General features: G+C 39.7%; 1 protein-coding gene across 1 annotated transcript; it reads right to left on the reverse strand.

Annotated features, from left to right (window-relative positions):
• Positions 1-146: 146 nt before the first annotated feature.
• On the reverse strand, positions 147-14852 carry ppp2r2ab (protein phosphatase 2, regulatory subunit B, alpha b). Its single transcript, XM_023266408.3, has 10 exons — positions 14559-14852; positions 12436-12504; positions 7787-7884; positions 7315-7480; positions 5758-5870; positions 4937-5114; positions 4444-4608; positions 4122-4291; positions 2188-2279; positions 147-1782 (listed from the first exon to the last, which is right to left on the reverse strand). The coding sequence occupies exons 1-10, from the start codon at positions 14563-14565 to the stop codon at positions 1503-1505; spliced, it is 1338 nt and encodes a 445-aa protein (XP_023122176.1). The 5' UTR covers positions 14566-14852; the 3' UTR covers positions 147-1502.

Consider the following 14852-nt stretch of genomic DNA (forward strand, 5'->3'; position numbering starts at 1 on the left):
AATTACTGCATGTTATTCATTTTTTTCAGATGCACTAGTAAATAAATATCTTACAATTAAGCAACTAACCTTGAACAACACAAATATTCAAAATAACCATAAAGAGTTTGATGAGATCTCAACCACAATCAGGCAATCACAGGGGATGCAAAAAGTAGTTCCTTTATTTTTTTTTCTCCACTGTAATAGATTAAAATTGTAGTTATACATTACTAGAGGCATCGATATAATCTGAACTGTCCACATTTTTAAATATGGTGTGGTGACATCGAGTGCTGCAGATCTTTTGTGCGGCTTATTGTACCATCACATACAGTAGCGGTCACGTCTGCAGTAGTTCAAACGGACACGTTAAGTGACTTAATGCCTCAAATGTTTTCTTTTTAAATTGCAGTCTTACAACACAGACATCCAAGTACTTTAGTTGGTGCAGCAAAAAGAGTCCAGTGTCAAATCATAGGTTTTCCCTGTTGTGAAGTACTGCTTCAGAGATGTGGTACACTGTGGGAAGACAATACTTAAAATCACTCAAAAAAAAAGATATGTTTAAAGGTCCAGCTTCATTTCACAAAATAGGACGGAACAAATCTGGTGACGTTTTTAACTTTTTAATATAAATATGACAATCATAATAATTATCTTTGAATAGGCTATCTCTTATACCTGACTATTGTTTAACAAAAAAAAAAAAAAGGAGGAACCAATGCACGAAGATGCCAAGACACAGAGCCAATCTCAAAAAAAAAAAAAAAAAAAAAAAATCTCTTCTGGAGTCTGGGCCCGTTTGGCCACCCAGAGCCTGAGGCACAGCGAGCAGGACAACACCTCACTGGACCGAACCTGTGAAAGCACACTGTACCTCTCAACATCCTGGAGGGAACCGCTGAGCTGCTGCTGTCCGGTACGAGCAGCGAGTGTGTGACGGGAAGTGTGAGCATACTTGAGTGAATGTGGAGTACGCAGCGTTGAATGAAACACAGGAGACGTGAAGAGACTCAAAAAGCAGACAGTATAACAGATGAATCAATAAAAGGTGTGAACACACACAAAAAAGGGCAAATTTTTCTTAGAAAAATAAACACTACAATGGCACAAGATAATAAGGGGACATACTAATAAGTGTTTTTTTTTCTACCACAGAGCCATTTGAGGAGGAAAAAAAGTTATAAAAATAAGTGTGTCTGTACTCAGGATTTTAAGGAAATTAAACTGGTTTACCCACATTAGAAAAGAAAAGGGCAGCAGGTGGGCTGGCAAAAAAAAAAGGAAAAAAAATTGGCACAACATCACTTTAACAACAAGGCAGGTGTCACTCTGCCGCAGACAAACTGATGATGGGCGAGAGCGAGGCTTCCTCTGTCCACATCTACAACAAAGTGACAAAGTCTGGTCACCCAGTAGCGACGGACAGGGATGCTGGTTGTCGGCGTTACCACAGATCACCTTGGATGAAGGCTGTGAGGCTGCAGGTGGACGTTTCTCACACACGCTCACCCTGCATGTTAGTTTACTTTATCCTGGAATATGTAGAGGTTGTTGGTCGTCGCCACTGCGATGATGTTGTCCTGGGGGTGCCAGGCAGTGTGAAGGATCTTCTTGTTGAAGTCCAAACTATCCACGCTGATTTCGTCCTTCTTGCGTTTGCCGCCGGCGCACACCTTGCGGGGCTTTAGGACCTGCATGGGTTTGCTGTTTTCACGGGACGCTTCCAGTGTTACGTCCCGCCTTTGGCCGCGGTCGAACATCCGGAAGAAGTTGTTGTATGAGCCAGTCATCACCACACTGGATGGAGGAGGACATGGGATAAGTGAGTAAACCTTCAACACATGTCAATGAAGCAGAATAGTGGGTGTAAAAGCCATGCAGTAGTTTTACGCAGATGATAGATGAAAAATTTGAATTCCAATTATTTAAAGAACATAAAATGACTTCAAAAAGGTAACTTGTATTGGACTAAATCCCTAAAAAGCAGAAAATAAAATATGCTTTGCAAATAGTTCATTAAAATCTACCTAATCTCACTTCTAAAGTAACATTCTGGGACTAATGGAGCGTCAGAGGTCGAACCATCTGCATTAACTTGCAGTGAAGTCTTGAGAATCATGACCTAAACAAGATGGACAAAAAAAAATATACGGTGCTACTTTAAATTTCCTATGAGATGTTATTTTATCTCCCCCCATGTACCTGTCATTGCCATTCCAGCAGCATTCAAACTTGTCAAAGATGCAGTCATTCTCGTAGAGCGAGCACAGCTTGCTCCTCAGGTACTCGTGAACCTGCAATGAATGAATAAATGAATGTATTTAGAGGCAAATGTGAAGTGGTTTCTAAAAGACTGACCTTCAGATTTGCATTAATAATGTAAGTGTGAAGATAGATGGAAGAAATATGATTTTATGTAAAAAAAAAACAAAAAACCTTAAATCAGCAGGAAAGCACATTTACATGTTTGTCATATCTCAATGGAGCAAACTTCCTTCTGTACTTTTTGTGCAAAACCTAGTACACAGCAAAATGACAGATTTAGGGCGTCTCCTAGTGGCCACTATATGTCACTGCCAGGAATGATTTTTTAAAAAAAAGGTGTGGCCAGCGTTACACATCAGTATCTGCATTTTCTGTTTGATTAGCATTGTGTTTACATCAACATTGAACTACAACACACACAAACAAATAGAAACTGAAAATCGACTGAAATTATAATGTATGTACCATGTACTGTTCCATTAATAGGCTGTGAAGAAATTACTACTGAGACAACACAAGGGCTTACTGAAATAAATACTTTAATATATGGCTTGAATCTGTGAGAAAACAGTACAATTTAAGTGGTATAAAGCACAAAGCAGAAACACAAACCTTAGATCTTTACCAGCTGAGTAAAACAAGCATTGTCTGTGCCATGCGTGTGCATTACAATGACAGGAAATGAGTAGCGACCAAGTCTGATAATAAAATGTCACCAACGGGAGATTCTCAGACAAAGCTGTAAAATAAACAGTGTCTGCCATAAAAATTGTTGAGGTATTCATGGAGTTTCCGACATGGGATATGTAACATTTCTGGATTCATCAGTCTGTTAAAGAGTCGGCTTTCTGTCAGACATTGGTCACTTTTATGTTAATGTTGCATCATTCAGACAGACCCGCAGCAGTGACAGTGAGTCATGGTGGCATTGGACAGTAGATCAAATGTTGTACACTACCGTTCAAAAGTTTGGGGTCACTTAGAAATGGCCTTATTTTTGAAAGAAATTAATTTGGTAAATGACTATTCTAGCTTATTTTTTTAAAGAAATGAATTTGGTAAATGACTATTCTGGCTGATTTTTAATGGAATATCTCCATAGAGGTACAGAGGAACATTTCCAGCAACCATCACTCCTGTGTTCTAATGCTACATTGTGTTAGCTAATGGTGTTGAAAGGTTAATCGATGATTAGAAAATCCTTGTGTAATTATGCTAGCACATGAATAAAAGTGTGACTTTCCATGGAAAACATGAAATCGCCTGGGTGACCCCAAACTTTTGAACAGTAGTGTGTAATGCATAATAGTACACTAATTAACAGACTAAATCTAAGCTGCAGCTTGTAAACTGTGACTCTGTGACAGTTCCCTTGTCTGGATGACAACAGCAGCTATAGTGTGATTTGCTGTTAGATTATGATGATTCTGTCTCCATGTTTGTGATAATGTATAGTGCAATTAAATGTGACTGATGAAGTTCCACGATATATAAATGCATGCACCTCTATGACTTTGAAGCCTCTCATATGGAGCACCACATATTTAAGAATATCAGGGAAAGACTCCAACAAACAGCTTGCATTCCTGCCTATTCATTAATCCAACTGCACACAATTCAGCCTTACAGTGTGTTGAAAGTCACATGTAAATCCTACAAAGTCTGTTGCAACTTTTACAAAAAATATCACAAGGCTGCTCTTTTAGATAATAACGCAATGTGTTTAGATGCTGCCAGATTAATGGAAAGTAGTGCACATCTGTTGTCTGGTCTCTCTTAGCTGGTCACCATAAGTCACTCATGGACTGTTTACTGTTCATAAAACAAGCTGAACACCACACATTGGTACTGTGCATGTGTTTGTCACTCACCTGATAAGTTTCCACTGGCCTGTTTTCCATGTTCAGGTCCCAAATCTTCACAGACAAGTAATCTCTGGTCATCATGTAGCGTCCATTGTGGCTAAACTTAACATCCGAGATCGAGGATATGATCTCAGAGAAGAAGGAGCGATTACTTGGATCTTCTGGCTCCTCAAACACTGCACAAGAGAAAGTAAAAAGAGTAAGTCGAACTGCAGTAATTGCTAGTTTGAGATGATGCTTAGTGACAATCGGGGTGCCTCGTGTGGTACTTTAACGGCCTGACGAGGTGGAAGTGTGGTGATCAAAAACAACCAGAGTAGGTACTCACACTTTGAGTGCTTGTCACATAGCGCTGAAGCCCTCATGTCACACAGACGGATGGTTCCTTTGCTGCTGCTGTAGACGAAGGTGTTACACTGGTGAGGGTGGAACTCTGCTGCCGTGATCACCTCCGTTAGCTCCTCCATGTTGGCCGGTTTAATGTCAACAATGTCTGAGGAGCACGTGGTTAAGGAGGGACACAGCTTTCACGCTCTGAGCAATCATCGCAAGCTCCTCAAGCTACTGTTAATTTGGGTGATGCTTCCTGAAGGAAACACTCACACGGGTGGAAAAAACAAAGAAAACAAAAACTACAGACTGATAATGGACCAATGTCTGGAGGCACAATAAACGTTAACGGTGACAATTAGTCTTTTAGTCCAAGTTAGACACTCAAAGACTGTTGATTCTAATGTCAAACAACATTTCTGCTTACACCTGATGCGTTTCTGGTTCTCAATAATCTCGTATTAAAGTGGTCCACATGTGTTGAAGGATACTGAAGCTGCGGTCAGTGATCTCGAGGTGCCACAGGTTGATGCGCAGGTCGTCTGCAGACAGGTAGGTCTCATTGTCACTGTTGACTGAGATAGAGTTGATATGGTAGGTGTGAGCATTGGCGAACACCCTCCGTGGACTGGCTTCCACCATGAGGTCCATAGGTATTAAAACTGGTACCTGAGATGGGAAAAAAAAAATCATCTCAAACTCATATTGAAAGCAGGAATGAATTCTGAAGCCCTGAAAGCTCGGAGTGGCACATTTCTTGTCCGTCGCTAATTACCGGAGCATGTAGCCAGTCTGGCATGAAGTATTCCATGTATTCAATTAGCTGGATAAAATAGGGGACACTAACATTCTCTCTATAGGAGGATTCCTTTCATTCGCCCATTCCATGCGAGTCATTCAACCAATACAGCTGTCTTCAAAAGCCAGAAGATGAAATACATGTGAAGTCAGTTTGTGCTGTAGTTGTTGGATAGATAGTAGCAGAGTGAGTATAGAGAACTGTCAAGTCCATGCCAAGTGTTTAAAAAAATAAATAAAATGCTTTTCCTTCCTTTGATTTTATGCCAAAACATCAAAGCTGCAAAACACGAGCCCAAATACCCACAAGGTAAACAGTTCTGACAAGAAACCAAACATCAGCCCTAACAGCAACTGCAGAAGCACAGATTTGGAGTTTTAGTTAAAGTCAAACCTGTGACTCTTTTAAAATGATAAGATGTCCATGCTTTTATAATTTTACATCCAAGGTTGTTGCCAGGGAGCACTGGATGAGTAACTCCACGCTCAGGTTGGGTTTCATTCAAGAACTGACCCGCAGTGACGTGATAGTGTTGGGATCTTTGTAGCATCCATCCTCCTCTTTGAGATTATATCCTTCTGGTCTCTTGTCTCGTTCACTGATCTTCCACAATTTAATCGTTTTATCTGTGTGGGAGTGAAAAACACAGTTGTAAATAGCAGCATCAAGTCTTCACCAAAGGACAAACGTGCACTCTTTGCATCCATTCAAGCAATATAAGAAAAATGCCACAAAGCTCAAGGAATAGAATTTGAATAATTTCTGTGGCTTTTATGACCTAAATATTGCAACGTCATGTTTTTATCTACTAAATCTCAGAGCTTTCCTTGAATTCCAGCTGACGACATTTATTCAGATAGCGAGTTTACTGATTTCTAAATCTAAAAAAACAACTTTGATTAACAAGTTTGCTATGCGTGCTCATTCCACAACCACTATCCACCGTTTCAAAACATTGCGAGCATGATGACAGAGAAATAAGCCTATCTGTCAGTATCAGTCCTGCCCACATATGCTCAATATGAACATGTACGTGTTCACGCTCAGCTGAAAGGTCGAGTTCAGCTCAGTAGAGAGTGCAGAGTGCCTGAAAAATAAAACTGCACAGACTGCACAAACAAGGGGACAGCCTCATTAGACGGTCTACTTTTAGAAAACACAAATAACAGCAACTTAACTGAGCAGTAAGCATTAAGAAGTCCACAGAAATCCCTAAGCATTGCTTCTTGCATGTAGGCCACAGAGACATTTATGGGCCGAACGAATGAAGAAAATTAATGAGTTGGCCTTATTTACGTTGCACATTTCACAACAGAAGATTAGAAGTTGAGTTGATTCAGTGGATTCACGTGATTTTATTTCAGAGATGTTTTTGGCACAAGTTTATGTGATCTTCGATTTAAAATCAATGCACAGGCTAGATAGAGAATGTAATTACAAGTATGTTCCTGATTAAAATAACCTTGTTTATTCCCATTGAATGTTTTTTGTAGAACAGCACTCTAACTATCATTTTGGCGCAACAATATTTTAAAATACCTGAATGAGGCTTAATGATTCTTAATTTGCTAAATTAAGTCAGTCAGGAGTAAGTGCTAAGATAAAACTTCCTGAAGGAAATTATATGCCAGATATTGCTTAGAAAACACAAAATAGAAATGCAGTGCGCAGTAGAAAGGCAATACAATAAATTTAAGTCTTAAAAAAAATATTGAGATATTTACAGACTGTGTGGGCTATAATGACTTCAAATATGTATGGCTGGATTACCCCAATATTATAACTTTGCACTCAGTTGCATAGAGTAGTTCTACAGTTTTTGAGCAGAATTGTAAGTGAGCTGGTGTGCATGAGATGCCGCAAACAGCAAAGGAAAAAGAGGCAGAGGAAATAGATCTGCACATAAGCAAAAGATTAGAGTTACATCTAGGCCATTTTATGGCATAAAGGGATTATTTTTATGGAGTAAACTTCTAAACATTTAAGTGTGATGAACACAGATGAGTTTTATGAGTTTTGGGGGTTTAAACAAATATCTTGGCATATGCTCGATTAAAATGACTCCCTTACCATTAGTTGACAACAGGAACTGAGCAGCATTCTTCTGAGGAAGCCAGCGAATCTTGTTGATCTTCTCTTCTATTTCCAAACTCTTCAAGTAGTCGAACTCAGGCTCATGGCTCTGGAAAGTGCTGTAAACATTGTACTCGCTCCGGAACTGAGGCTGATTCTTATTCTGTTGGGAGTCATGTGAGATTTCACACAAAGATGAGAAAGTTTGCTTTTTCTTTATTCCTGAAGAAACAGGCATCATTTAAAAAAGGGACAGATTGCTTTCACAGAGACATATAACAGGCATGGATAAAGCACATGATTAGCTAAAAGTTAAACCTCCTCAGATATTGTTTGCAGAATATGCTCCAAAAATAAAACCCATCTGTTTTTCTTTTCACTTCATGTGACTAAGTTCAGGGGGTGACCTTTTATGAAATGGATAGTGTGTGGGAATAAAACTCTACACAAGTGGAACATGCAGCTGTACCTCTATTTCCTGCTGGAAAATGACTACACGCCCACCCTTGTCTCCTGTGGCCAGCAGCTTCCCTGTGTGGTTAAACTCAACTGTGGATATAATATCCGCTGCAGAAAGGGGGAAAAAAAACAAAGAAACGGACACTGAAACTCACATTTGCCATCATGGTTATTTTAAAATTGATGCACCAAAATAGAACAACCTCTTTCCATTTTTAGGTACATTCAGGGACCACTGTCAATCCCAACTAACGCTGGATTTACCTCTCTGGGAATCAGAGAGCAGTAGATGGACGGCAGTGGACAACACTCTGGACATTCGGAAGGATGTTACAGCATGTAGAGCAGACAGAAAATTATCAGTAACCTAGTTTTCCCCTTTTCTCTCCCTCTTACTCAGACAGCAGCATTGCACATTTCCCCCAGCAGCAGTACGTTGCTTTATAAACTGAAGCTCACTCGCATAGATGCACACTTGCTTAACCCTTTGTCGCCCACTGGAGCAGAAAGACAATGCTCCAAAAGGTTACAGCGAGTGGTCTTTGTATAGGTTGTACTCCCTGAGGCCCCAAGTAGGGGGTACTACATCTAAACTAGTAGCCAGGACACTTGAGAGAACACACTTGTGGTGGTATGCAATCAGGTTGTGCAGATTACAGAGTTTGTTCATTTCTGAAGTGAAAAAAATTAAATAAAACTGACTAAATATATTAATGTACTTATGTGCTTATTATTTCTTGACCTTACAATAGAAAACAATCAGCTGTAATTGATACTCCATGTACTCCATGTAAAGTCTTAGAACTTCATTAATTTGTGAGGAGTTACTTGACGAGTTAGGACTTGTAAGGCACGTCAAGAAATGTCATTAGAGAAATTATAGACTGGAGGCAATTCCAGAGACGGATCACATCTGAGTCTTGATGCTGTGAGGTAAAACTCTTACTGAAGTTACTGAAGACACAAAATTTAAAAAAAAAAAAAAAAAACATTAGTAGCTCACTTTTTTTCCACTAAAGAATGTGAAGATACTTTGAGCAAATGTTAACGTGATCACCACCTCAGGGCCACCGGATTGCATTTGTTTTCTGCCTGACATTTGTTAACACAAGATTAGAAAAAGAAAACTCTTTTGAAGAAATTGATGTTTTTGAAGGAGAATATTCCTAAACTTGTATCATGTTTAGTCCTTTAGCTTGAAGTAGGAAATAACTTTAGATGGCTGAATACGTCAGGCATCTAGTTTTATATACAATTCTTTTTTTAAAGCATTGACTGGATGTTTTCAGGTTCAGAAGTATGTTATGCATTTTGCAGTAACCACACAAGTCAGAGGAAAATGCCAATTTGTCACATGTAGTTATTTGAAAATACAGCTAACTGATACTTACAGAGTTAACTGAAGAAAAAGTTAAAAGATTTTAAAAACCCTTTCAGCTGTACATTTCCAGTGAAATTTTCCACAAAAAAAAACAGCCCTTAGGGGGAGCCATGGAAGTCTACGTAAGATCTGGAAGAGCAAGAAAACCGTCAGACAAAACTTCACATCTGCTGGGCAGAAATAATATATAGAGTACTGGTGCACTGTACAGCTGTGCAGCATTAATGCACAAACAGGGTCTTTAAGGAAAAGTCATCAGAAGAAAGCCTCCCTTGCCACGATACAATCAAAAAAACAGCAGCTGAAGTACGTACTGCAGCTTCTTTATAAGCCAGATTGGTTTTGTAAACAAGAGTTGCATAAAAACAAAGTTTTAATTGACGCCTTTGGTCATGATCACCAAAAGGTGTGTTTGAAAAAACAGAAAGAGCTGCATTTGATGAAGAAATGCATGAAGGTGGAAATATTCAGTTTGGTGTTTGTGTGGTAGCAAGTGCACCTGAACACTTTGCAAATAGGAGAAAGAAAGAATTTCATTAAATATCAACAAATTCTGGATGCAAATGTTGTTAAACCTGATGAGAAATGACATCACGGGTAAAAAAACAAAACTCATGAGCTACAGAAACGCAACTACCTCAGCCTCTAAAATGCATCAGTTACTGACAGTTTATGGATGTCACCATCTGTCTATATGTGGACGTTGCATAAATCAAGCACAATGAGAAATCTGTGCCAAGGATAATGTGCCGTTTTTCTGTCACTTCACTGTTGGAATGTGTTAAAGGGCTGAAACATGCCAGACTGCTGCAGAACAGCATGAACTGAAAAACAGTACTGCCTTACAGTAAAGCATGTTTCCATTCTTTGGATTCCAGATACCATGTTTAGTGTAACAACAGGCAAAACACAAACAGTAATGTGGTACAAGTGGAGTTCTGTCACTTTCTGGGGAAGAGACAAAATACTACTATGAAGATTTGGGCTGCAAGCTTAACAACACATCTGATAAACCACAACAGAGCTAAGCTGTGCATTTCGAAGTTTATATTTTCTTTAAAGGTGCACGAAGCAAGAGCAAAGTATCTTGCATCTGTCAGGGTTCAGGCGCCAGCTGTTAATCAAAATAAAAACAAAAACAGCTTACCCTTTCATTTCAATGAGTCAATTGCTTTATGACAGCAGGGTGTCACTTTAGAGGACTCCACCAAAAACGCAAGATTGGGTGATGAAGAAAGTTGATTTGATTCACATTTTGATGTAGATCAGTGATATACCGAAGGCCGAAAACAAGAGAGGAAGACCCCAATAAAGTGTCTTAGTAAGGTGTTGGGCCACCTCGTACCACCAGAACAGCTTCAAGTCTCAAGGAGGAACGAAACAACATTTTTCTAAAAGACGTCGCCTTGTCTGGTGTTTTGATTATGGCATGCTGTCTGACATGTTTGTCAAAAATCTCCCACACGTGTTCAGTTGGGCTGAGCTCTGGTGACTAGGAATCATAAAATATGATTCACAGAATTTTCATACCCAAACCTGACCACTCCCATTAGAATAGAAATGTTTCATCACAGGACAAAGCTGATCACGCTGAACAATTTTGTATGAAGTCGCAGTGACCTTCCTTCAAAGGGAACAAGTGGACTCAAACCATGTCACAGAAATGCCCAAACAGCATAACAGAGAAATCAAATCCTCTCACTATAGGGGTCAGTGATTGAAGTTTTGCCTTTAATCTGTCACTTGTTTGTAAATTGGAGTTGATTTAAAAAAAAAAAAAATCCAACCACATTTCAGTATAGCATTGTAATTCAACAGCACTACAAGCTACATCCTCCAAAATGACCACACAAAACATTATAACATTGAAAAAGTCTTTATGATTTACTGCATGGAGGTTATACTACACTGCATTAGTATTTAGTTAAGTATACCTAAAAAAAAAAATCGGTTAAATCAATGTAATGCAATGCCATGCACTGTCCTGTTGTATATAGCTTGATGCTATTCCTATTGGTTACCTTGCAATCACTGAGACCGAGGGAGAATTTACAGCTTATATTATGATAATCCAGAAGTCCTATCTGACAGGACTATAAACTACGATGCAGTATATGATCCAAATCTTGGATATATCCATTCAGCATCTGAGCGTTCGTCCAGCCGCATGACCTATTGAAGACTGTTTCCAAATTTAAGTATGGCACCATGAGTTACCAAGACCAGAGTTCATGGTATAACAAAGGTGGCACTATGCCATTCCTATTCAAAAAACTAAAACCAGCTCAACAAAGTACTGGAAAATGTCACTATTTGTGTTGTAAAACTGATTGACACAAGGACCTAGTAGTGAGTTTCCAACGTGAATAACACTTCCAGTATCCATGGGAGCTTACCAGTGGCTCACCAATGGAAATTTTTAACGTGATGCAACAGCATTAAGAGTTTAGTTTGTAATAACAGCTTTAATACAGTTAAGGTTTACAAAAACTGACTTCTGTCTGATAAAAGTAAAGAAAAGAATGTAAGAGTGGAACAACAGACATTTACACTACCGTTCAAAAGTTTGGGGACACTAAAAAATATCTTTATTTTTGAAAGAAAAGCATTTTTTTCAATGACGATAACATGAATTAATCAGAAATACAGTCTAGACATTGTTAATGTGGTAAGTGACTATTGTAGCTGGAAACAGCTGATTTTTAATGGAATATCTCCATAGGGGTACAGAGGAACATTTCCAGCAACCATCACTCCTGTGTTCTAATGCTACATTGTGTTAGCTAATGGTGTTGAAAGGCTAATTGATGATTAGAAAACCCTTGTGCAGTTATGTTAGCACATGAATAAAAGTGTGAGTTTTCATGGAAAACATGAAATTGTCTGGGTGACCCAAAACTTTTGAACGGTAGTGTATATAGCTGAAACTTTAACACAGCAATCATTTTTAAGATGCCACTTTCTCTCTAATCATCTGCACAATGCACACAAATGGTGAGTCATTCAGTGCAACAACACAACTCAGTTAAGGGAGACAAGGGTAGTGTTTTAAAAAATACACGTTATTGCTCTGCTGTACGGCTCATCACACCATGACGTGGCTAAATATTGCCATTTCTGGCAAGTTGAAGTGAAACAAATGCAAAGACATTCATCGTCTGTCTGCGCTCTCACTGCAAGCTGTTGAGTAGGTGACAACAAACCAGCATTTCATCCCACTTTTCCAACTGCTTTCCAATGCTTATAAATGCAACATTTTCTTGAATCAGGGCTCATACCTTCAGCTACGTCATCATCAATGGCTCCTTTCACCTGAGAGAAGCACCACTGCATGTCACCTCCAGGTCCTGTAGAAATAAAAAATAAAAATAAAAATCAAAGTACATTTCTGACTGGCTAAAAATATACTATATATTTTAATTGCATGATTTTAACTGGCAGAGTACTACTACTACATACTAAAATTGCCTAGTATCATATTTTTGGCTGGCAATGCCTCAGCATTTAGCTGCATGATGTTGTATGTCCAAACAGTGTATCAAGTCTGTATTTTGACTCCCTGCTCATACATGCAGGTAGTTCAAACGTAGCATGGCAGAAGAAGTTTTTGTTTCAGCACAGTGTCACTTTGAGACAGCAAAGAGACATTTCAGTGATATAGGACCTACAGGCAGGTGACAGACCTGTTGCAAAGACGTGGGCGGTTGTAAATGTGTACATATCCTCTCACAACTTCTGCAAGTGTAGTCTCAATGACAAGAAACTGAATTTTCAGTCTCTATCTCCAGGATATGAACAATAGATGCATCTACTTCACATATGAGACCTGTAGGACCAGTTATATTCTGGGCACATTACCAAGACAACAGCAACTGTTGTGAAAATAGGCAGTTCAGATGTGAAAGATCCTTCACATGCAATGAATGTTTAAATACATTTTCCAGATTTAAGCCTCAGTTGGTGCTGTGGTTTTCTCACTTTAAGAGAAAGAGTCAGGTGTAAATTTTATTCATAAACACTGAATGAACTCCAGATCTCAAAAACAGCAAAGGAATTCCATCTTGGGATGTTCTTTATTTCAAGATGCTCTTAGGCCATCTTGATAAAAATATAAAAACAAGTAAAACGTGCTGCAGTATTTAGTAATAACCACCATCACTCGTCTCAACAGGTTCCCCACCAACATAGCTCATTGCACAATAAAACTAGTTGAATCCCACATAATTTTACACATGAACATCTCTGTTATTACACAATAAAAAAAATTGGTCTGATCTGTCAATAACAATGTCCACACATATTACAGAAGCTCTGCAAAATAATCAAGGACATTTATGAGTCACCGTGGTTTCATCATACTCCTATTCTAAGATGAATCATGGTTTTTAAACAAAAAGCCAGGACGGGGTTGGTACTGGTCAGGATAAAAATGTAGTCTCATCTTAATGCCTGCACATTTTGCAAGAGAAACAGCAAGCAGGTGTATCAATATGCAAATCTCACGACATAATATTGTGCAATGTCTATGTCGGAAGAACAGTGGCATTTCCCCGTACAAATGCACCAAAAGTATGCACTGAATAAATTTCTAGTGGCGCCTATTCTTACTTAACGATCAATTAACAGAGGAGTTAAAGGCGTTCACAATTTTCAGTAACTCCTCAACAGCTCTTTCCTCCCTCAAAGTATCAGCTAATGAATGACATGAAACGCGACGCTGGGCTAAATAAATCCTTGACTATTTGAGTCGTATTTCAGGGGATAGTTTTCCTCTTCTGTACATGTATAGTCCTAACGATTAGCTATCTGTCTCTTTAGTCCTTTCAAGCAGAAATTGCACAAACAGCCTGCTCAGTCTGCAGCGGGCCTGCAGTGCTAGCCTGCATGTGGGCAATGTCAAAGTTTGCGCTAACATTAGCTAGCCTGGCTTGTCACACCAACCATGGCAATATTTGAAAAAAAAAAAAAAAAGCAATAATATGGTTGAAGCAGCAGACCGGATGATGACTTGTAAGCATCCAGTGTGAGAATTAGCCAATACGGCTATGAGAACTTAGCCCAGTGGTGGCTTGATTGGCTATGTTTGGCTAACACGGTGTGCACAGCTAGCTTGAAAAAAATGGTCCCGGGCCAGTGAGACGGTAAACAGCTAGCATCTAGCTAGCTAGCGTTAGCCGGCACAGGCAGCAGACAGGCCAGATGGGCGATGACACTCGCTAGCTAGCTAGCAAGCTAACGATAGCACAAGCTAAGTTTGGTTAGCCGGCTGCAGTTAGCTAAACCCCGACGCTCGGCTGCGAAATCTCCCGACCGACGGGGGCGGAGAGCTCGCTGGAGACGGATTCTTTGTGTGAAAAAACGCCGGGTGTCTTGTGTGAGTGTGACGGTTAAAGTGAATTACCTGCCATGACGAGACAGACAGTGGAGCTTGCCTCAGTCAGTCACGATCCTGCTTCCCACTCCCACGCGCTGATTCGTGGGATCTGAACTTTTTCTTCCGCTCAGTATCCGCCGTGTGTGCGCGCAAACCTGGAAGTCAGGCTCGAAATTAACGGCAACACCGGCTATTTTAATCACTCCCCCCGTCTGCGTCTCCCGCTCCGGTGTCTGTTGTGTTTCCGTGGGTCAGTGTCTCTCCCCCCTCCGTGTCTCTTGCCGCCGGCTACTTCGCATCCCACAAGTCACCACTTCTTCT

The sequence above is a fragment of the Amphiprion ocellaris genome, chromosome 17 (genome assembly GCF_022539595.1).
Source record: "Amphiprion ocellaris isolate individual 3 ecotype Okinawa chromosome 17, ASM2253959v1, whole genome shotgun sequence".
Lineage (NCBI taxonomy): Eukaryota > Metazoa > Chordata > Actinopteri > Pomacentridae > Amphiprion > Amphiprion ocellaris.